Source organism: Schistocerca gregaria, chromosome 7, assembly GCF_023897955.1.
Source record: "Schistocerca gregaria isolate iqSchGreg1 chromosome 7, iqSchGreg1.2, whole genome shotgun sequence".
NCBI classification, from domain to species: Eukaryota; Metazoa; Arthropoda; class Insecta; order Orthoptera; family Acrididae; genus Schistocerca; species Schistocerca gregaria.
This window is the reverse complement of record NC_064926.1, coordinates 514,465,238-514,489,833: the sequence shown is the minus strand read 5'-3', so window position 1 is coordinate 514,489,833 and position 24,596 is coordinate 514,465,238. Positions and strand designations below refer to the sequence as shown.

The 24,596-nt window shown below is 44.5% G+C and overlaps 1 protein-coding gene across 1 annotated transcript; it reads left to right on the top strand.

Moving 5' to 3' along the window:
• Positions 1 to 342: 342 nt before the first annotated feature.
• Positions 343 to 23,364, top strand: LOC126281915 (uncharacterized). The gene is made up of 6 exons (XM_049981242.1): positions 343 to 379; positions 4,786 to 4,896; positions 5,547 to 5,683; positions 12,764 to 12,828; positions 15,251 to 15,334; positions 23,179 to 23,364. Exons 2-6 carry the CDS (start codon positions 4,786 to 4,788, stop codon positions 23,298 to 23,300), a joined length of 519 nt encoding a protein of 172 aa, XP_049837199.1. The 5' UTR covers positions 343 to 379; the 3' UTR covers positions 23,301 to 23,364.
• The last annotated feature ends 1,232 nt before the right edge of the window (positions 23,365 to 24,596 follow it).

Below are 24,596 nucleotides of genomic sequence, written 5' to 3'. Positions count from 1 at the left end.
ATACAAAAAACTCAGAAAGACCTGCGTAAAAATCCAAAATACTCGGATAAAAAACATCTGGACGACGCTACTGACTGTGCCAATATCGTTGAAAAACCTTGGGTGGATTAATGTGCTTTTAGGTGTAGAATTTTTCCAGAAGGCAGTGCTCTTTCAAATAGTTGCCAGACATACACTAAGTGTGTACAGACGTGAGACTGTGTCCCAAGCAAACAATGGAAACGTCTGTGCACCGTGCAACGGCGTCTGCAGGACACCTTGTTCCCACAGTTTGTTCACGTGCGCCACACATGTCGGGCACCACTCCGGCCTTGAATAATTTTGTGTAAAAGAGCCCCTCGCTCCCTGTCAAGCACAGACCAACACCGAATCTCTAAAAGTAAGTAATATTCTGCCACTGTCTGTCACAAACACTTAGCCTACTTCTCGGCAAAGTGCATAGGTAATTTATGATTTTCTTATATTACCCACCTAGTAGCAGCGGTCATTAATGCATGCCGGAGGTTCTTGTTCTAATTTCTAGTTCTGCAAGAAATTTTCCCACCATCATTCAGCCAGCAAGGGGAAGGAGGTGATGACGTAAAGCTCCTGGTCACCAGTCTTAGCGTACCACTGCTTCAGGTCTCAAAAATGGTTCAAATGGCTCTGAGCTCTATGGGACTTAACATCTACGGTCATCAGTCCCCTAGAACTTAGAACTACTTAAACCTAAATAATCTAAGGACATCACACAACACCCACTCGTCACGAGGCAGAGAAAATCCCTGACCCTGCCGGGAATCGAACCCGGGAACTTGGGCGTGGTTAGCGAGAACGCTACCTCACGACCACGAGCTGCGGACGCTTCAGGTTTCTTGGCGCTGTTGATGAACACTTTCAGATGATGTTCCCAACGCCGTTTTCATACAAGTTTCCTAGTATTACTTCTGGTACTCCATGTAAACACTCCAATATGGATTACAGAAATGCGTTTCTTGGTTCAGTATTTCCTCTCTAAATCAATATTTTCTCCCACGTGAACGCTTACAAATTTTTGATGTTTGCTTGGGTGTTCTAGTTCCTCGTTGCTTTTAACAATGTCCGCTGATCTACACACACTAACGTTTTCTCCATCGAAAGCCGGCCGCTGTGACCGAGCTGTTCTAGGCGCTTCAGTCCGGAACCGCGCTGCTGCTACGGTCGCAGGTACTAATCCTGCCTCGAGCATGGATGTGTGCTATGTCCTTAGGTTAGTTATATTTAAGTAGTTCTAAGTCTAGGGGACTGATGACCTCAGATGTTAGTCCCATAGTGCTTAGAGCCATTTGAACCATTTTTTTCCATCGAAGGCCGAACGCCAATAAGAAACATTGCTCTGAGCAGGAAATTATTCACATTTTACATTTAACTGAATATATATAGGCATCATTGCCACTGAGTAATTTGGTAATCGAAACAACTAATTTCCAGAAGCTGGCCCTGCGAAACAGCTATCGAAAATTGATATTTGACTGGGCTGGTAAAAGCTGTTGACGGTTTAACATATAAACTCATCAGAGAACATCGCTTTCCGACGTTCGGTTTTCGTCCTCTGGAGGGTGCAGATATACGCAGCGATGAAGACGTCAACCCCGGTATCCCCTTTGCTGCTATTCGAGCGGAGTAGGGTGTGGTGTGGCACTTGAGTGCACCCTCTCCCTCCTCTCTCTATCATTTGAAGCAAACCTGAAACGACGCTCTGCACACATTAATTACAGTCACCTACTCTCAATAGCTACACTAACAACATGCTTTCACACACTTCAGGAGAGGAGCAGTTGCGCGTTTAATAACAAAAAAAAAACTATCCGGTTAGAAGGCCGAACCTACACGTACGAGGCCTCCGGGTCAGTAATGAGATACGCTTTCTCTGTGATAGGCTGCCTATAATCTTTGTTACCCACTTACCAATTTTTGACGGGAACTCTACTCTATCATGTACAGGGAGAAAATTTTTCATTTCGATCAGAAAGTTGCTTTTGCGCTTCAATTACAGTTGCATAACCTATTAAAAATTGTTTCTTATCTGTTTGTACTGTAGTTCATGTGTATTGTTGACCTGTGCTCATTCTTATTAAATTGTTGGCCCCTTGCTTACATACGATATTAACATGGAGATATAGCTCTGAAAGCTTCCACTACTACGAAAACATATGAGCATGAACACAGTCGGTATCTGGTCGTCGTTCAAACTTGTAAAGGAAAGATGAGCTTAAAAGCCCTTCGGTTTATTTGATTCTGATGTTCGCAATAATCCGTTGGGTTGATTTGGTGGAAGAGACCAAACAGCGAGGTCATCGGTCTCATTGTATTGGGGAAGGATGGGAAAGGAAGTCGGCCGTGCCCTTTCGAAGGAACCATCCCAGCATTTGCCTGAAGCTATTTATGGAAATCACGGAGAACCTATATCGGGGTGGCCGGACGCGACGCGGGATTGAACCGTCGTCCTCCCGAATACGAGTCCAGTGTACAATAATCACCTCCATGTCTCGTCCCCCCTTCGTCAGAACATCGTTTATTTCTCTCTCTTGATACTTAAGCAATTGTAAGTAAGTTAGGAACAAAACTGTGAGTGTTCTTGGATACTGAATTCACACTGTTAGTCGCTAATGAAGCAAAAGAAAACCTGAGATTTAAGGTCTCACGTACAAATAAGTCACTGGAAGAATGAAATTTTCACTGTATAGTGGACTGTGCGCGAATATGAAACTTCTTCGCAGATTAAAACTGTATGCCGGACCGGGACTCGAACTCGGGACCTTTGCCTTTCGCAGGCAAGTGCTCTTCCGCCTTTTTTTATTTTTTTTAACCTCGTTTCGTCCGTTATTGATCATTGCATCCATCCACTCAGTTATTTTTTTTTTTTTTTTTTTTTTGTGGCAGAGACCAGGCAACCCTCTGGCCGAACGCCGAACGTGCTGAGCTACCGTGTCGGCAGATCCGACTGAGCTACCCAAGCCCGACTCACGCCTTATCTTCACAGCTTCAATTCCCCCAGTACCTCGCCTCCTACCTTCCGAACTTCACAGAAGCTCTCCTGCGAAACTTGCAGACTGAAAATTTCTTTCTGGAAACATGCCTCAGGCTGTGGCAAAGCCGTGTCTCCGCAATTTCCTTGCTTCGGAAACTGGAAATTTGTGGTAAGGTCTTACGGGACCAAATTGCTCAGGTCATCGGTCCCCATGCTTGCACATTACTTAATCCAACTTAAACTAACTTACGCTAAAGACGATACACACACTCCCATGCCAGAGGGAGGACTCGAACCTCCGACAGGGGGAGCCACGCGGACCGTGACAAGACGCCCTAGACCGCACGGCTACCCCGCGCGGTATCCTTGCTTCCCGGAGTGCTAGTTCTGCATGTTTAGCAGGAGAGCTTCTGTGAGGTTTGGAAGGTAGAAGACGAGGTACTGTTAGAATTAAAGGTCTGAGGACGCGGCGTGAGTCGTGCTTGGGTAGCTCAATCGTCAGAGCACTTACCCGCGAAAGGCAAAGGTCCCGAATTCGAGTCCCGGTCTTGCACACAGTTTTAATCTGCCAGCAAGTTTGAAGTCACTGGAAGCCGAAACGGAGCGTACCTCGTTTTTGGCTAGATCATGGCAGAACATGGACCTACAGCCTTTCATGGAAACATTCTTGCATTCCGATGAAGGTATTCAGGATAACGTGATGAATCAAAAGCAGGATGGTAATCTCAGTATTTGAACCCTTCTCGTCCCAGCGCCATAACATCTGTGCCGTTTCCTTCTACATCGACCATAGAGTTCCCCTACAACGCATCGGACAGTACCATCACTGGCAATTTCAGTAGACATTCCATACTGTCCGCAGTCTTGAGGCTTCATTTGTACCTTTGTTGGTATGCCTCTACGTAACTTCGAACGTGTTCGTGTTGTCCGATAGCATTCCGAAAATTATGCGCAGCTTTGAACTACACTGGGACAGTCAACCACAACGTGTTCTTGGTAACGTGTGACTTCCAGATGGAATTTTTCACTGTCCAGTTTAGTTGATATCTACCGGAAGATTGAAGCTGTCTGCCGGACAATGAATCGAAACCTTACCTGCCGCTCGTGATGCTTTTACTGAATTATCCAGGTAAGCGTCACGGAACACCCCCACGGCTACAAATCAACCAGCCGTTTTCCTGACATGTTTTAAATCAGACGTTTCTGAAATCATTCTGATATACCTCCTGGCCTAGTATTCCGGGACGGAAGAATGTCGCAGATGAATATCTTAGCCGCATCTCGCTTATAAAGGAAGGTACGGGTAGAACTAAAACTGAGAGGGGGTTCGTGAGTTGTCACTAAATAGCCCAGTCAGTAAGACCACTGCCTGTGGAAAGCAACGTCCAGGGTGAAAGCTCCAGACCGATATTGAAATTTAATCTCTCAGAAGGATTCAGTTTGTGATTTCCCTTTGAGTAGAAATGCAAGACGTACATGTCGAAGGAAACCACAGCAACTCGGTATCACAGCAAAAGTCTCAGCAAGAGAACTTGAAGTCTAAATAAATGCGAGACTCTTTTCAGTAGGTACTAGTGGAACAGCTTTGGCGGGACACTTCTTAGAGATGTCCAGATACGAGCCCGAAAATATAAATGGAATGGAGCTTCCTATGGAGTTTAAAGACGCGCTTAATAGTAATAGTTTTAATGATCTTGTGAGCAAATAAAGATGTGCTGCTAAAGTTGTTTCGCACTTGTCAGACGACTGCACTTGTAATACATTTGTGTAACGAAAAACTCTAATTTGGCCGACAGATGTTCCTGGGTGTGCTGCTGCTGCTGCCTCTGCTGGCCGAAGGGTTGTTCTTCAACGACCTCTTCTGCAAACTGCCTGATGCCTCGACTGAGAGCCTCAACATCACCACGGTAAGTTGTGTAGGAGTTGTGACGGAGGAAGACTGATACTGTTGTTGTAATTTACTGTTTTTATCATGTCTTGTATTCTATAAAAAGTGTCTGACGTCAGAAACAAAAGAAGTAAAACAAGAGCTTCCGCCTCGGTGTGAGACGCTACTAGAGCTAATGGCTACTGCTTGAAATTCTAGAAGCCTAAGAAATTACAAGCTGAACGCATACATTGTGCAAAACTGCCTCCAGGAGAAAGTTTGTTATCCGTTAAGACTGATCTAAGCGCCATTGTCTGTGGAATATAAAAATGCAACTCAGCTCTGAGGGTTCACATAAAAAAAAGCGGAAGCTTGTTATTCGTGGTGGTACCGTTGTGCGGTAGAGGTTATGGCTTTCAGGAATAGTTTATCTGTTGCGCTGTAACTGGCATTTGTACACAGAGAGAACCATAACGTATATTGTTTATGTAATTGTCATTTAGTGTAAAACATACATCATACGGTGATTACAAGTTGAAGACTTAGAAACTGCAAATTATATCACACATTTTAATACATTAATCGTCTCATACTGATTCATGTTACTGTGTCACTAATGTCGCAATACACTTTAAATCATATTCGCTTTCTTGCGAAGAATGAGGAGTTCTCTTTTCCTCTCCATGACAGGCAGAGAAGACGTGGTACACGCAGTACCAGTACAACATCCCAGGTGCATCGCTGCTCGGCTGTCTCGTTGTGACGCAGTCGCCGCGTGAGAGCAGCGACGAAATGAACATCAATGGGACGTTCAGCAGGGTGCCACTGTAAGTCTTGCCGTTCTGGTATTCCTCACGAGTCACCTAACGGCAGAATTTTCTATTTCTAAGTGAAAGATTTCATTAAGTTGTTGCCACTGTTCTGTTCAGTGTAATTACAGTTTAACATCACGCACCTATGCAGACAGTTGTACTTCCGACAAATATTCTTATTAATCACTGCCTGCACATCACCCTGTTCATTCTGCCTGTGTGTCTCTATCTTCTGTATTTCTCTTTACTCTTGCATCCACCTCGTTCCTGGGAATCGAAAAGCACCAAGTGAATACCTTCTACATCTACATATATACTTCGCTAGCCACCAAGCGGTGTGTAGCGGACGGCACAATTCGCGCCAAAGTCATATTTCCCCCCCTCTGTTCCACTCGCGGATCGCGCGAGGGAAAAACGGCTGTCTAAACGCCTCAGTACGAGCTCTTATTTCCCTTATCTTTGATTGATGATCATTACGCAGTACGTAAATTTGTGGTAATAATATATGCTCTACATCCTCGGTGAAGATTGGATTTCGGAATTTAGTGAGCAGACCCTTCTGTTTAGCGCGTCGCCTATCTGCAAGTGTGTGTCACTTCAAACTTTCTATGAGATTTGTAACTTTCACGCGAAGGCTAAATGTACCAGTCACGAATCTTGGCGCTCTACTTTGGACGTTCTCAATCTCTTGAATCAGACCTATCTGCAAGGGTCCCATACAGACGAACAATACTCCAAGACTGTAAGCTATTTCCTTTGTTGAAGGACTGCATCGCTTAAGGATTCTACCAATAAACTGCAATCAAGAGTTTGCCTTACCCGTTACTTGTGTAATCTGATCATTCCATTTGAGATCATTTCGAATAGTCATACCCATATACTTGACTAATATTACCGCTTCCGAAGACTGATCATTTATTTTGTACTCATACATTAAATGCGATTTTCGTCTTGCTATACGCAGTAGATTACACTTACTAATACTGAGAAGTAAGTGTAATCTACTGCGTATAACAAGACGAAAATCGCCATTAATGTATGAGTACAAAATAAATGATCAGTCTTTGGCAAACAGTATAAGGCCGCTGTCAATACCATCAACCAGATCGTTTATGTAAATCGTAAAAAGCAGAGGACCTATTACGCTGCCCCGGGGTGTATGCAGCAAAACTACGATGTTTCTTGTTAAAATTTGAGGCTAAGACTTCATATCGCGTAATATTACAGAAAACTAAAAACCTCGAATAGTAGAAAAAATCTACTAATCACAAAAATTTAAACACTGTGAGAAAATGGAGATAAGGATTACAAAAGGAATAACATTTACATAAATGATGTTTTTCTATTACTGATTTATGTGAAAGAAAACAAAATTAGAGACAATCTTTAAGCAATCTGATGTTAGTGATCAGGGTGTTCTTCTTCCATATTCTGTTTCACACTAGTGACAGCAACTTTGTGGATCCGAAATCAAATGGATACTCTGACAGGGTATTTCCCGTTTAGCCATCTGTGTGGTAGGTTACGTACTCGAAATGCAGTCTTCCTTTCTAATTCGGTATCGGGTTTTGATACAAACTACCGGTTTCCTTGACTAAGTCTCCTTCATTCTGTTTATTCATTCATATCGTAATACTGAGCCGTTCTCTTACGTTTCTCTATTGTGCGCAGCACCACTCTGTCCTGGGCACACTCTAGCTGATCGGCAGCCTCTGTTTTTGCCTGCTTCTGGGATAGTTACAGCTATTGCGTTAGAGACTGTGGTGCTCCATTGCTGCTGTCTACTTCCTTCCGCGAAGAAATCCAGTAGCGTTCGGTCAGCTGTACCTATCGTTCCACAATCGCAGATCGGTTGCCCCGCACTTTTAATTTTATGTAAACTACTGGCCATTAAAATTGCTACACCAAGAAGAAATGCAGATGATAAACGGGTATTCATTGGACAAATATATTATACTAGAACTGATATGTGATTACATTTTCGCGCAATTTGGGTGCATAGATCCTGAGAAATCAGTACCCAGAAAATTAACGGCCTTGATACGCCTGGGCATTGAGTCAAACAAAGCTTGGATGGCGTGTACAGGCAGAGCTGCCCATGCAGCTTCAACACGATACCACAGTTCATCAAGAGTAGAGACTGGCGTATTGTGACGAGCCAGTTGCTCGGACAGCATTGACCAGACGTTTTCAATTGGTGAGAGATCTGAAGAATGTGCTGGCCAGGGTTGCAGTTGAACATTTGCTGTATCCAGAAAGGTCCGTACAGGACCTGCACCATGCGGTAGTGCATTATCCTCCTGAAATGTAGTGTTTCGCAGGGATCGAATGAAGGGTATAGCCAGGGGTCGTAACACATCTGAAATGTAACGTCCACTGTTGAAAGTGCTGGCAATGCGAACAAGAGGTGACCGAGACGTGTAACCAATGGCACCCCATACCATCACGCCGAGTGATACGCCAGTATGGCGATGACAAACACACGCTTCCAATGTGCGTTCACCGTGATGTCGCCAAACGCGGATACGACCATCATGATGCTGTAAACAGAACCTGGATTCATCCGAGAAAATTACGTTTAGACACTTGTGCAGCCAGGTTCGTCGCTGAGTACACCATCGCAGGCGCTCCCGTCTGTGATGCAGCGTCAAGGGTAACCGCAGCCATGGTCTCCGAGCTGATGGTCCCTGGTGCTACAATCGTCGTCGAACTGTTCGTGCAGTTGGTTGTTGTCTTGCAAACGTCCCCATCTGTTGACTCAGGGATCTAGACGTGGCTGCACGATGCGTTACAGCCATGCGGATACGATGCCGTTGGGATCCAGCACAGCGTTCCGTATTACCCTGCTGAACCCACCGATTCCATATTCTGCTAAACCGCTATCGCGATGTGCTACAGTCCGACCTTTATCAAAGTCGGAAACGTGATGGTACGCATTTCTCCTCATTACACCAGTCATCAGAACAACGTTTCATCTTTCAACGTCGGTCAACTGCTGTTTGTGTATGAGAAATCGGTTGGAAACTTTCCACATGTTAGCACGTTGTAGGTGTCGCCACCGGCGCCAACCTTGTGTGAATGCTCTGAAAAGCTAATCATTTGTATATGGTTCAAATGGCTCTGAGCACTATGGGACTTAACTTCTCAGGTCATCAGTCCCCTAGAACATAGAACTACTTAAACCTAACTAACCTAAGGACATCACACACATCCAGGGCCGAGGCAAGATTCGAACCTGCGGCCGTAGCGGTCGCGCGGTTTCAGACTGAAGCGCCTTGAACCGCTTGGCCACACCGGCCGGCTCATTTGTATATCACAGCATCTTCGTCCTGTCGGTTAAATTTCGCGTCTGTAGCACGTTATCTTCGTGGTGTACCAATTTTAATGGCCAGCAGTGTAAATATACAGCGTACATAGCAATCCTGCCAAACAGTGAACAAGGTAGCAGTTGAACCATTTAGAGTTTCTCTGTGAGAACCAGTGGCAAATGACTTTCAAAGCTTCTGCCATGAGTACAATAAACGCCTTCTGCTATTGTCTTCGCGAGTCCCAAGAATTTAATTTGCTCTACACTGCCAAACTTTCTTCATTTTCTGTAGATGGCTGCAATTTCCCTGATTTACAGATCAAAAGGAGAATCCATAATGAACAAGAACATGTTATTCCATTTGAAATAACACACTGTACTGTCACATCAATGCGGCCACCTGTCAAAAACCTAGATAACCATCTTTTGCAGCGCGAGACGTGCAGGAAGAAAGTCAGTGAGGTTCTGGAATGTGCCGACAGGGATCTGGAGCCATACCGACTACAGTGCCGTGGCCAGATGCGCTATGTTTCTCGGTTTAGGACCCATGGCGCTAACAGCTCAATCGAGGTGGTCCCACGGAGTTTCGGTTGGGTCTAAATACTGGGAGTTCTGTGGCCAAGGTAGTACGGTAAACTCATTCTCGTACTCTTGGAACCACGCACGCACACTGCGAGCTGTGTGACACGTTGCATTGCCCTGCTGGTAGGTGCCGTCCTGCCGAAAAACAAAAACTGCATGCAGAGGTGGGCGTCGTCCCCAGGGACAAATGCACATATTTGCGTTGATCCACTGTGTCTTCCACAGTAACGAGGTCACCCAGGGAATGCCGCGGAAACATTCCCCAGACCATAAAGCTCCCTCCTGGATGCAGGGCACTTGCTTTCACAGGTTTCACTTCATGAACGCCAAAGGCCATCTGCCCGATGGAGCATAGAAAGTGATTCATCCGAAAAGGCCACCTCTCACCACACAGTGGACGTCCAGCTGCAGTACTGGAGTGCAGATTCCGGCCTTCGTCGCCGATGAACACCAGTCAACGTGGGTGAATGAACCATACGCAGTAACGTTCTGTTGTGTACATAGTTCCGCGTAGTCAGCGCGTTCACAACTTTCCCACTAGAGCGCGCCCCGCTAAGCACAACAGTGCAGGCGCAGCGATCGCCCGTCTCCGCTCTACGAGATGGCGCTGCCATAAATACGGACCAAATTCTGCTTCCGCCGATCCGCGTATTAATATGTAACGCAGCCAATGAGATTGCTGCTAACGTAGAACCTTTTTTCTTCGCGGATCACACTCGCGCAGTGATACCTGAACGTGCGAGGTGTTATAACGAGTGTACAGACCTCCGATTAGTCTGCATTAGTCTGCATCAGTCTGTAGTCAAGTTTCAGTCTGCTCCTAATAAGATTACCATATTCCTGTACATAGCCATGAAGATAAATGAATAGACACTTCGTGAAGTATCAGAGATATGTGAGAATAAGATTAACGCACCAAGACCAAAGGAACTTCAGATTGTCGATTGTAAACAACATCCAGAATCAAGTTACGTATATCTATGCTTTTTATTATTTTAATAAAAGTGTGTGAAAATTAATCAAGTTCTGTTTAAAGTTGGTCACCGTCAGTCTGCTACTCTAAGCGTGCAAATGGCATTTCTATCGTCTGACCTAACGGCAGAAGATAAACACGCCACGATAAGACCACGAGACAAATTGCTGGCACTCGCCTATTTCGTTAGAGCGACAAGTCAAATAATCTGATGAATTGTGCACCGAAGGTCTAACAATGCCCACACCACACGTTCACTGATCGGTCGTTAGGGAGACATTGCTGGTAGCCTCTAGGTTCAGCTGGGCGGTCATATCTATTCGCCGTACTCATCTCTGCAGCTATCGTTCACGCCTGTCATCAATACGATATTGCAATACCTGTGTATTGCAGAATTACGGTGCAATGTTCCTTCGGACATGCATTTATGCCCGAAACAATATCGCATCGTAATTTTGAACAACATAGGCACCACAATATTGGCCCGCATCTCGTGGTCGTGCGGTAGCGTTCTCGCTTCCCACGCTCGGGTTCCCGGGTTCGATTCCCGGCGGGGTCAGGGATTTTCTCTGCCTCGTGATGGCTGGGTGTTGTGTGAATGTCCTTAGGTAAGTTAGGTTTAAGTAGTTCTAAGTTCTAGGGGACTGATGACCATAGCTGTTAAGTCCCATAGTGCTCAGAGCCATAATATCGTATTTATTCGCCTACGCCAGGCAAGCTACTTTTAGTTTAATCGTCACTCATGTACAGTAATATAAATAATGAATGTACGAGTACAGGTTGTAGTCACACGGTCTGAGACATATGAAGGTTTGTGTCTTGCCGTGCAGCACGCTCAGGTAGCCTAATGCTAAGGCCACAGTTCGCGATAAGCGCGTTAATTCGGTCTCAAATTCCGGTCCGGCACAAATTTTCATTGTACTCATTCCATTATACAGCTGATGGCTGTCCATATTCGCAACTGCGAATACATTTCATGGCTGCCATCTATGGCTCATGCTGCACCACAGTCGCCTCATCGCTTGTTTTGGGTAGCGCTATTTTGCCATGTACAGTGTACTTTGTCCACGGTGCAAGCGAACTGTTTACAAATCTAACCGTATGGAAAATGCTTCCGCCCTTCCCAGTGATCGTGTCCTTTTGGACGTCAGATAAATGCTTACGTTTCCGCATTACGACAACGATTGCACTGTTCTTCGCGTCTGTCCGACACGCTTTAGACAGGGTGTATCATAATTAATGGCGTAAACGCATACAGTTGAAAGTACACGATACTAGAAGCAAAAAAGTCCCAGTAAATATAGGGTCGAAAACGCATACATTAAGAGCTATGAGCACGTTCTCATCTTCGCTACTTGGAAACACAACTCTTCTAATGAACAATTGCTCAGAACTTTTCAGGTATGCTTTACAGAGCAAATGTTTACCGGACTTTTTTTCTTATTTTGGTCCATAATACTACTTCCCAAAATGTGGAAGGCAAAGAGCTTGCAGTAGAAGAGATGAAAAATTGCTCGTAGCTCATAAGGAACGCGTTTTCGACCCTTTGTTTACCGTGACATTTTGCTTTTATTATCGTGTACTTTCAACTGCATGCGTCTACGCCATTGATTATGATACACCCTGTATACTCTCCACAGATAGTGCTACCAACTACTGTCTGGGAGTATTTATTGCAGATTGATATTCATCTTAATTGGTGGTCTCGGTAATGTGGTTGGACCGCATAAAGCAGAGTAGTGGATTGGCACTAGAATCCGGTCGTCGAAAGGCCTATCCGAGTAGCCCTTCCTTCTCTCAAAAACTGAGAGGTATTCGCGCTGTTAACTGATTTTCTCTGGTTTACGTATACGTCACCCGTCAAATATAACATTCTTTGAAGGATCTATCATAGTGTACTTTCGGGCGTTAATTCTATTTCCTGCACAATATTCCACGACCGACCCAGGTAACTAGTGCGCATGAGAGATCAGCTTGCACTACTTGAAGAAAATGACTGGATTGGCTGTTGAAATAGTGTGCATAAAATGCATGCATCTCTGTTAATACTAGAAAGTCCATCATGAAGCAGTAACGCCGAGAAAAACTTTTTAAAGATCTATTATAGTGGAATATCGAGACCTGTATACTATGAAATTAAAATGACCTCGTGCATTAATTTTTGTACATTCAACCATGAAGTTCGAAATCTCAGTTTTATTTGTAATTAACGGTACAAAATTTTATTTTCCAGTCTTCCTGTGAATGCTGTCGGCAAATTCACCGGCAACCGCATGGATACGGAAGTGGACGGCATTTGTAAGTGGGAATTAATTTATGTGAATATATCGGATCTATGGCACACCACAAATTTCATACACGTCACAAATACCGTTTCTGACAAGCAAACATTCTTCATCTGTGTACTCTCAATCCTCGACCGTGGTTAAGAAAGTAATAAAACCCACAACACAAAAGCAATGCATACACTGATCGTGAAGTCCTCTAAGTTCCAGGCGGTGTCATTTGCTTCTTCGAACTCCTTCAATGCTGCAATGTAACGAAAATATTTTGTATTCCCCCCCTCTTTCAAAGTCTGCATTCAGCATTTCCCCAATGACGTCAGCCTATTGACAACGTGAAGATTTTGCCCAGTAACTATACTTCTCTGTAAAAGTACGGGAATAATACTCATCTATAATTAAGTCTTTCGGTAGTGTCCAGCCATCCGGCAGTAACTGTAACCCGAAGAAGACTGTAATATAAGGATCGAAACTTCGAGCACTGAAGAAATTTTAAGAAGAACGTAAGGAGATCTAAAGATAGTAAAGGTTTTGTCATCAATGACAACACCAGCGAAATCATGCAGACTTAAATATATACCTATATTGCTTAGTCGTGGTTAACATGACTTCCGTCAGAAGGAACAGCAGACGCTCGTGTTTATTAGCTGATCGCTTGCACTGTGCAATCGCAAACGGCGTAGCGTTGGTGCTTTTGATTGTATATAACTGATCTACTACGGGAAAGTGGCAAGAGATTTCGGTTCCACCTCGTATTGGCAACTAATTACCATGTATTTACATGGTAAGTAAATGCATTGATTTTTATCAAAGTGGGCAACGGCCTTGCCGCAGTGGGTACACCAGTTCCCGTGAGATTATCGAAGTTAAGCGTTGTCGGGCGTGGTCGGCACTTGGATGGGTGACCATCCAGACCGCCATGCGCTGTTGCCATTTTTCGGGGTGCCCTCAGCCTCGTGATGCCAATTGAGGAGCTACGCGACCGAACAGTAGCGGTTTTGGTCAAGAATACCATCATAACGACCGGGAGAGCGCTGTGCTGACCACACGCCCCTCCTACCCGCATCCTCTACCAAGGATGACCCGGCGGTCGGATGGTTCTGGTAGGCCACTCGTGGCCTCAAGATGGAAGACAGACTGCTTTATTATCAAGTTAGTGTTGAAAGTTATGAGCAGAGTACACATTGCACTCATGGGTGTGATTAACACCATTATAAGTTTTCTGATGACGGGTTAGCAATCAAGCACTGATCGAGGAATGAATATTTGACATGCAGTTTCAACATGTTTGCTTCTTCAGTCTTCCATTTATCAAACACGGTGTAGATGAAATTTCCTTGCCGTTTAAAAATTAAAAGAAGGTGTTTTCTTCGTTTACTAACAAGGAAACACCACCAACTTGACCTCATATTTTACGTCGCAAACAGCATACTCGTAACATATCAGCCCCAGCAGCCGATCCTGCATGAAAATTTGGGCCAGATGTATAATAGTACGCAGTTGCGACATTTTGAAAGTACTGTTGTTTTAACTTTTGTCACTCGCTCCACCCCGCTGCAGCCGCCTTATGCTGGAACAAGAAACACCATACATGCAATGGAGAGACAACCAGAGCCTTTTTATTCGTGTAATGTTAAAGGCAAGGAAACTGGAGGTGGAAGGTAGACACACATGCCCAATTTATTGTGAAATCTTGTTCGAGAACATGCTATTCTAAGCGAAGAACAGCGATCAGTATGATATCGTAATACGTTATAATAATAATAATAATAAAACTCACGCATATTTGTCTATTGATATTCTGTAGCTACGCCTCAGAATCGGAACGAATACCCCTTTGCAACTAAGAAATTATTATGTAATTAAGTTAATGGCCTCTGATCTGCAATTCAATCGCGCAAACCATGTTGGAGAGTAGGGCATCTCCTGTCAATATATACGAGAAAATCGCTTTTAACAGCGTCAGCTTTAAAAAAAAAAAGCATAAGCAGTACAGCGATGCTGATAGTTAAATATCTCTACGCTACTCCTTTAATGACAAACTAATTCGTTTCAATCATTTACTCTGTAATTGAAAATCGCAACGTAGGAATTTTCAGAACAAAGGAATTCCTACACAAGTTACAGGTCAGAAACCGCCCACTTTGACGCCATCAGCAGAGCGTATTACCAATATCAAAACTGTAATTCACAAACGTCTTACTCACTCCATTGTGTAGTTCTTGTGCTAGGGCATTTGGCGGCTACATTGAGTAGGAGCGAGTGACAAACAACCAGTGCATCCGAAAAGTTCGACAGCTGTATTTTCAGAAGGTAGCAACTGCCACTACCTAGTAAGTGTGTTGTCTTCTCCTTCAGCTATGAGGCCATGTTGGTGATGTCTCCTTATGAGAGGTAATTCCAGTGAGCCTGTACTCTATGATTCTTTTATGTTGCAGGGGACCTCCCGTTGAGCGGCCCGCATAACGTCGTCTACACCGACGACGAGATCTTCATTGAACATCTCTGCGTGTCGGGAATCGGTAAGTTTGAGTTGCCGGCTGAAGTCTCACACTTAGCACCGTGACAATGGTTTTGGGGGGAGAGGGAATGGCTGGGTTCTGTGGATGTTAGTGCTCTCTACCTGTGTACCGTTCCCTGAGTCAGAAGTGCCTTCCACGAGGTGCAGAATTGGTGATGAGTTCTTTCAATAATGACAGTTTAACTGCTACGTGACCACCGCGGCTTCTGACCTCGACTCCTTAGCGAACACGGGCACTTTGATACTGCAGAGCTCTGCGGACGTGCCAGCTACAATAGTTTCTTCTCCGACAAGCGCTCCCGAATTCACAACATGGGCACTGAACAGAGTCCGGAGCCCTAAAGTGAATCACTAGTGAAAATAAATGTTGCTCTATCTTAAGTTCAGGGGCATGGGACAGCAGCTGGTGGATGGAATCTAATAACACTATACCAACAGCCGTTACTTTGATATTGTTTTATTAGGCAACCAGTTTCGGCTTTCCAGTCATATCGTCTTCACATGTGTGAAGGGCACAAATGCTCATGAAGTTCGGGTATCTACGGAGTCAGATACCTATATTGGTGTCTAGGCCTGTATATGGCCGGCCGTTGTGGACGAGCGGTTCTAGGCGCTTCAGTCCGGAACCGCGCTGCTGCTACGGTTGTAGGTTAGAATCCTGCCTCGGGCGTGGATGTGTGTGATGTCCTTAGTTTAGTTAGGTTTAAGTAGTTCTAAGTCTAGGGGACTGATGACCTCAGATGTTGAGTTCCATAGTGCTCAGAGCCTTTTGAGCCTGTATATGCACCATTGGCATTTGGTGTCATTAATGCTACAGCCTGAAGATGACGTGATGGGAAAGTCGAAACAATATCAAAATAACAGCTATTGGTACAATATTCTTGTATTTCATTGGTGACAAGGTGAAAAACGCGACGATAAAGCGGACGCAAGATGCAGTATAATCTATGCAGGCTAATACTTGTGTCGGCAACCTAAGGGTACTTCTCCAGTTACTTCTCGTAATTCAAAAAGGGATTAAGAAAATTCAGGACAGTTTCATGTTATTGCTGTAGTGGTTAGAGTCGTAAGACTGGTTTGATACAGCTTGCCGAGCTGATTGACGTCAACGTTCCGCTTGTGTACAAGGCTATACTATAGACAAATACCTTCAGAAAAGATTTTCTAACAGTTAAATTTATATTAGATGTTAACAAATACATTTTTTTATGAAATGATCTCCTGGCTGTAGCCAGTATGCATTTTAGATCCACTCTACTTTGGCAATCGTGAATTATTTTGCTATCTTAATAGCAAACCTTGTCTACTAATAATTCTCTGGGCATCGTCTGATTTAATCCGACTATATTCCATTGCTCTTACTTTATTTATAGCCTCTTTCCAAGACACTTTTAATTCCGTTAAACGTCCCTTGCAAGTCCTTTGCCGTCTCTGACAGAATTACAGTGTCATCAGGAAACCTTAACTTCTCATTTCTTCTCTCTGAATTCTAATATCCCCTCCACTTTATTTTCTTTAGTTAACTTTACTGCTTGTACAGTGCACAGATTGAGTAACATCGGGGACATGCTACAACCGTGACTCACTCCTTTCTCAACTGTGCCTTACCTTCCACATCTTTTGACTCCAATCACTGCAGTCATGTTACTGTAGAAGTTGCAAATAACCTTTCGCTCCATGTATTTCACTCCTGCTACTTTCAGAATCCAGAGTGTATGTCAGTAAACATTTTCAAAAGCTTTCTCTAAGTTTACAAATGTTATAAACATAGGTTCGCCTTTGCTTAACGCATCTCTAAGGTCAGTCGTAGAGTCAGGATTGCTCCAAATTTTCATTAATTTCTCCAGAACCAAAACTGGTACTGGACGTAAGGTTGTCAGGTTCTCTAATCGAAAATAAGGGAGATCCTGAAATTTGCTGACATGTTATACGACATAGGACGTTAACACTACACTATCAACGTTTTCTGTAATATTTCAATTTTTAGCTCTGATGAGTCCACACTTAAAATACATAAAACGCTTGAATGCACAAACATAATTACATATATATTTGCAACCTTATTTCGTTCGGAATGAAACGTAACATCATTTCGTATTTGAAAAATTTCTTACAGGTTTAATTGAAATTTATTACAATTTGCAGATCACCTTTAACGAGATTAACAGAATTCCTGCTTCTCAGATCAGTCCATTTATTTCAGAACTGAAACCACACTTTCCGTGTAGGTATTGGATCCTGGGCTACTCATAATAAAATACAGGATTTTTTTCAAATTGTATTCACTAACAACTTTGCATGTAGAATAACAGAACATCTAATACCAACATAAACTTACTTGCCTGCACATTTCAGTCTGGAACAAATTTAATGTTGGTGGTGCCGATAAAACGCTCTTCCAGTTTGGAAGAGCACCAATTTTTCTACTATTATGTACATAATTCGTGAAAACATTTTGCAACTATGACTTATTAAATTGATAATCTGGTAATATTCACACCTGTTAGCAACTAGTTTCATAGAACTAATTTCATAGCATCTAGAACACCTTTCGATAATGTTTATTGCTACAATATCTACATTTGCGTATAAATCTACACACATACTCCACAACTGCGTGGCGAAGGGTACCCTGTAACTCTACTAGGCATACTATTTCCTATGCCACTCGCAAGAAGACCGAGGGAAAACCGACTCTCCATATGACTCCGTAAGAGCCTTAATTTCTCGAACTTTTACCTTCGTGATTCTTACGCAGAAGGCATGTTGGCAGCAGTAGAATCATTCTGCAGGCAGCTTCAGATGGCAAAAGTGTTCCTCGAAAAGAACGTCACATACCCTCTACGGATTTCCATTTGAACTCACGATGCATCTCTGTAATACTTGCGTGATGTTCGAACCTACCGATAATACACTCCTGGAAATGGAAAAAAGAACACATTGACACCGGTGTGTCAGACCCACCATACTTGCTCCGGACACTGCGAGAGGGCTGTACAAGCAATGATCACACGCACGGCACAGCGGACACACCAGGAACTGCGGTGTTGGCCGTCGAATGGCGCTAGCTGCGCAGCATTTGTGCACCGCCGCCGTCAGTGTCAGCCAGTTTGCCGTGGCATACGGAGCTCCATCGCAGTCTTTAACACTGGTAGCATGCCGCGACAGCGTGGACGTGAACCGTATGTGCAGTTGACGGACTTTGAGCGAGGGCGTATAGTAGGCATGCGGGAGGCCGGGTGGACATACCGCCGAATTGCTCAACACGTGGGGCGTGAGGTCTCCACAGTACATCGATGTTGTCGCCAGTGGTCGGCGGAAGGTGCACGTGCCCGTCGACCTGGGACCGGACCGCAGCGACGCACGGATGCACGCCAAGACCGTAGGATCCTACGCAGTGCCGTAGGGGACCGCACCGCCACTTCCCAGCAAATTAGGGACACTGTTGCTCCTGGGGTATCGGCGAGGACCATTCGCAACCGTCTTCATGAAGCTGGGCTACAGTCCCGCACACCGTTAGGCCGTTTTCCGCTCACGCCCCAACATCGTGCAGCCCGCCTCCAGTGGTGTCGTGACAGGCGTGACTGGAGGGACGAATGGAGACGTGTCGTCTTCAGCGATGAGAGTCGCTTCTGCCTTGGTGCCAATGATGGTCGTATGCGTGTTTGGCGCCGTGCAGGTGAGCGCCACAATCAGGACTGCATACGACCGAGGCACACAGGGCCAACACCCGGCATCATGGTGTGGGGAGCGATCTCCTACACTGGCCGTACACCTCTGGTGATCGTCGAGGGGACACTGAATAGTGCACGGTACATCCAAACCGTCATCGAACCCATCGTTCTACCATTCCTAGACCGGCAAGGGAACTTGCTGTTCCAACAGGACAATGCACGTCCGCATCTATCCCGTGCCACCCAACGTGCTCTAGAAGGTGTAAGTCAACTACCCTGGCCAGCAAGATCTCCGGATCTGTCCCCCATTGAGCATGTTTGGGACTGGATGAAGCGTCGTCTCACGCGGTCTGCACGTCCAGCACGAACGCTGGTCCAACTGAGGCGCCAGGTGGAAATGGCATGGCAAGCCGTTTCACAGGACTACATCCAGCATCTCTACGATCGTCTCCATGGGAGAATAGCAGCCTGCATTGTTGCGAAAGGTGGATCTACACTGTACTGGTGCCGACATTGTGCATGCTCTGTTGCCTGTGTCTATGTGCCTGTGGTTCTGTCAGTGTGATCATGTGATGTATCTGACCCCAGGAATGTGTCAATAAAGTTTCGCCTTCCTGGGACAATGAATTCACTGTGTTCTTATTTCAGTTTACAGGAGTGTAGATCTAGCAGCCTTCCTTCAAACTGAGATGATGTCTTCATTTAACCCGACCTGTTTCCCATCCCAAACACTCGATCAGTACCCACGAACAGGTCGCATCAGAGTCATATATGCGGGCTTGTTTGCAGATCAACCGCACATTCATAAAATTCTCCCAATAAACTGAAGTTGATCATTCTCTTTCACTACGAAAATCCTCACATGCTCGTTCCATTTCATATCGCTTTACAACCTTGTATTGTATTGTATTGTACGTGAACCGGGGACCTAGAAACGACGGAGAGGCTCCGTCCCCGCCGCAGCCGCAGTGGTCCACAACCCCACGACGACTACCGCAGTCCACTTCCCCTCTCCGCGGCCCCACACCGAACACAGGGCTATTGTGCGGTTCGGGCCCTGATGGATCCCCCAGGGAACGTATCACACCAGACGAGTGTAACCGCTACGTTTGCGTGGTAGAGTAATGGTGGTGTACGTGTAAGTGGAGAACTTGTTTGCACAGTAATCGCCGCCATAGTGTAACTGAGGCGGAATAAGGGGAAACAGCCCGCATTCGCCGAGGCAGATGGAAAACCACCTATAAGCCATCCAGAGACTTGCTGGTTCGCCGGATCTCGACACGTGCCGGGACCATGAGCTCCTTCTCACTCCGGAAAGCACTGCGTTGGACCGCACGGCCAACCGGGCGGGCGCTTTACAACCTTACTCCCACTTATTTAAACTTCAATACCTTCAAACACACCACAGTATCAGCAGCAAACAACTGCAGACTGTTGCAGACCCTGTTCACCAGATCATTCATGTATAAAGAAAATGATAGCGGTCCTCTCACACTTCCCTGGCGCACGCCTGACAGTACGCTTGTCTCTGGTGAATGCTCGCGTTCGCGGATAACACAATGGGTTCTGTTGTTTAACAAGTCTTCGAGCCACTCACACACCTGTTCCATATGGTTGTATCTTCGTTAACAGTCCGCAGTGCGGCACCGCGTCGAATGCTTTTCAGAAATCTATAAATATGGAATCTTCCCGTTCTCCTTCATCCGGATTTCGAAGTATATGACGGTGAGGAAAGAGCTAGCTGAGTTTCACACTAGCGATGCCATCTAAAATCGTCTCTAGGAAATTTAGTATATTCGAACTGAGAATATGTTCAAGAACACTACAGTAAACCGATGTTAAGGAAATTGGTCTGTAACTTTGTGGTTCCGTTCATTCACCCTTCTTATAAACAGTAGTCACCAGCGCTTTTTTCCAGTCGCTTGTGACTTCACGCTAGGAGAGAGATTCGCGATAAATACAAACTACGTAAGGGACCAGTGCCGTGTAATTCTCTTTGTAAAACCGAAATGAGGTACCATCCGGACCTGGCGACTTATTTGTTTTCATTGTTTCAGTAGTTCCTCTTGACACTCTCGCAAAAAGTTCGTGGTTAACATATAAATTGAAGAGACAACAATAATTCCTTAAGGCCAAGAAAGTTCGCAAATTAATTGGGTGTAACACAAGATGCAATCTTTCTAAGCCGCTATTCAACCTCTTCAACATGCAAAGAGAGAAAGAAAAGACAGATGGGGAAGTGGGACTGAAATTCTGGGTTAACCTAAGTCAATAATGACATTCGCTGCTGACATTCCTATCCTTTTCAAAAGAGGCGAAAAATCACAGGACTTTTTGAGTTCTATGAACAGTCTGCCGAGCACCGCATTACTTAGAGAAATCATTCCTTGGTAAAGTGAGGCTGCTATTATAACAGGCCTCAGTTTAAGGAAATTTCTGAGAACGTACGTCTGGAGCACAGCGTAGTATGGAAGTCCTCTATAGACTTTGGCAAAACCGGACAACAAGAGAAATGAATCATTTAAGTAATGATATTACAGGACGACGCTGAAAATAAAAATAGAGACGTGGAATTAGTTGGCGAGTCAAGAGAAGTTGCAGAACACTAACTAGATGAAGGGAATGGATGACAGGATATGTGTTAAGGAGACCAGTGAACTACGTTTATGGTACCAGAAAGATAGAAAAAATTGTAAGACAAGACATTTATTGTAATAAAATAAAATAATTTGAGGTAGTTGAATGTAATTGGCGGGCAACATCAAACCAATCAGAAGACTTGTGACTAAAAAAGACAAATTTTTTATGTCAGAAGAACTGATTGAAGACAATTGATTTCCAGCATGATTTGATAGAAGCAGCCCGCGGATTCAGGAATTCTGTCACGGGGATTTTTCAGAAGTGGGATGCTAGTATGAAGTAGAAACTTCAGAAAAGAGGTAAACCACGTCATCACTGCGGTAATCTAAGGGATTAAATGACCTGCACCTTAGAATTCCAAGGCGAACTGAATGTGCTCAGTATCTTCTTGGTCGCTATGTTATGAGCAAATCAGTATTAATCAAATCTAATAATTTTCAATTTACTACATGTCTGAATTTTTGCTGTTAACCTGTCTATCTCTGCTATTCACCTACGTGTGTTCCCTTCTTCTACATTCTTTCTCAATAATTTTCTTTCCTGTACTACGGAGTCTGATGGCCACCCTCGTTCGTTTTGCTAGTCCTCGGCAGTGGGTGGTGACGATAGAAATAACAATCGCTACTGGACATAAGTCCTTCTTTCTGCTGACAAAAGTAATTTTGCTACACCACGGCTTACACCAGCTAAAACTGTGGCTTCGGCTTTGTATTTCATCTTTACAACTTTGATGTTTCTAGTACTTAATGACGGAGTTAAATCTCTAAAATATCCTTATCAGCAGTTCTAGCAAATTTCCAAATTGCTGCACTATAATGGTGATATACAAAATCATTGACCCCATGTCCATCACCAGAGTTCATTAATTCACCGCACTTTTTACCTTCTACAGTTTAATTTTCTTAGAATGATACATCCAGCACCTTCCTTTTTGCAGCCCCGCAACTGTTCCGGCGGAGCAGAAATTCTATTCTGCTCTTCAGAATAATTTGTAAAATAGGTAACCCTATTGCGTACTTAATAAATACAGTCGTAACCTTCTTTTTTTCACTGTAAAATTATTTTGAACCTATGTAAGGACTACGCATCGTACTGAAGCACAAAGAAGGCGAACTATACAGTGTGCACTCTTCGCTAGGTGTGGAGACAACTACACACTTCTATTAAAACAGCTCGTTGTATCGAAAGAGAGACGCCGTATCTCGCACAAACTGGTGTGTGGTAACATCTACATAACACAACAATGTAACACTGGTGACACGCCTCACCACTCGCACCTGCTCACAACAAGCACGGTAGTGTGTAATAGTTTGGTTAACATATCGAAAATAATGCCGCGTCGAGCTAAAAGTTCAACCAATCTGTGGACAAAGCGCACAAGACCACTGTTGTGAAGTGTGGTTTTCTCAATTAAGAGTTTACAATTCTAGTAATGATTGAAATTGTCAAGAAAGATTATAATATCTACCTATGACTTTCGGAGCCTATAGATGTAAAGAAATGTTCTGCTAAAAACAAATCTTTCTTACAGAGAATTCCTTTATTCTGACGACCGAAGAGACTCTCAGTGAGGAACTGGAGGCTAGGATCTGGGAAATCGTCGAGAATCATCCCGAGGTCAGCAAGTCGAAGTACGTGAAGACCGTCTGCTGATGTCCCTACGAGTCAAACCTACGAATATACTATTTGTGACAAATAAATACTGATTTCGGCTTAAGCTTGTCTTTCATATTTACATATCTTAGCCTCCCTTACCTTCCTCACTGTCACTATACAAAATCTACGATTTAGACACTCGAACAATGAAGCGCCAAAGAAAGTGGTATAGGCATTCGTATTCAGATACAGAGATATGTAAACAGGCAGAATAAACGCCTATATAAGACAACGAGTGTTAGATCGGTTACTGCTGCTACAATGGCAGATTTGAGTTTGAACGTGGTGTCATAGTCGGCGCACGAAAAATGGGACACAGCATCTCCGAGGTAGCAATGAAGTGGGGATTTTTCAGTACCACCATTTCACGAGTGTACCGTGACTATCAGGGATCTGGTAAAACATCAAATCTCCGACATCTTTGCGGCCGGAAAACGGGACCAACGACGACTGAAGAGAATCGTCCAAAATGACACAACTGCAACCCTTCCGCAAATTGCTGCAAATTATTTCAGTGCTGGGCCATCAACAAATGTCAGCTTGTGAACTATTCTACTAAACATTATCGATATGTGCTTTCTGAGCCCAAGGCCCGCTTCTGCACCCTTGATGACTGCACGACACTAAACTTCAGGCCTCGCCTAGGCCCGTCAACACCGACATTGGATTGTTGATGACTGGAAATATGTTGCCTGGTCGAACGAGTCGGGTTTCAAATTGAATTGAGCGGATGAACGTGTACGGGTATGGAGACAACCTCAAGAATCCATGGACCTTGCACGTCAGCAGGTGACTGTTCAAGCTGGTAGAAGCTTTGTAACAGTGTAGGTCGTGTGCAGTTGGAGTGATATGGGACCTGTGATGCGTCTAGATATGACTCTGACAGGTGACACATACGTAAGCATCATTTCTAATCCCCTTGCACCCATTCATGTCCATTGTGCATTGGGCAATTCCAACAGGACAATACGTTACTCCACAGATCAACAATTGTTACAGAAGGGCTCCAGTTACGCTCTTCTGAGTGTAAACACTTCCGCTGGACACAAAACTCCCCAGATATGAACATTATTGAGCATATCTGGGATGTCTTGCAACGTGCTGTCCAGAAGAGACCTTCACCCCTCATACTCTTACGGGTTTATGGACAGCCCTGCAGGATTCACGGCGTAAATTCCCTCCAGCACTGCTTGAGACATTATTCGACTCCATGGCACGTCGCTTTGTGGTACTTCTGAGTGCTTCCTGGGGCGCCACACCATATTAGGCAGGTGCACAAGTTTCTTTGGCTCT

What these genes read in the sequence shown, in the direction of transcription:
- LOC126281915 (XM_049981242.1), top strand. Translation starts at nt 4,786, where the DNA reads ATGTTCCTGGGTGTGCTGCTGCTGCTGCCTCTGCTGGCCGAAGGGTTG. An exon ending in AGAGCCTCAACATCACCACG is followed by an intron (nt 4,897 to 5,546) that starts GTAAGTTGTGTA and finishes TCTCCATGACAG; the next exon opens with GCAGAGAAGACGTGGTACAC. An exon ending in ACGTTCAGCAGGGTGCCACT is followed by an intron (nt 5,684 to 12,763) that starts GTAAGTCTTGCC and finishes TTTATTTTCCAG; the next exon opens with TCTTCCTGTGAATGCTGTCG.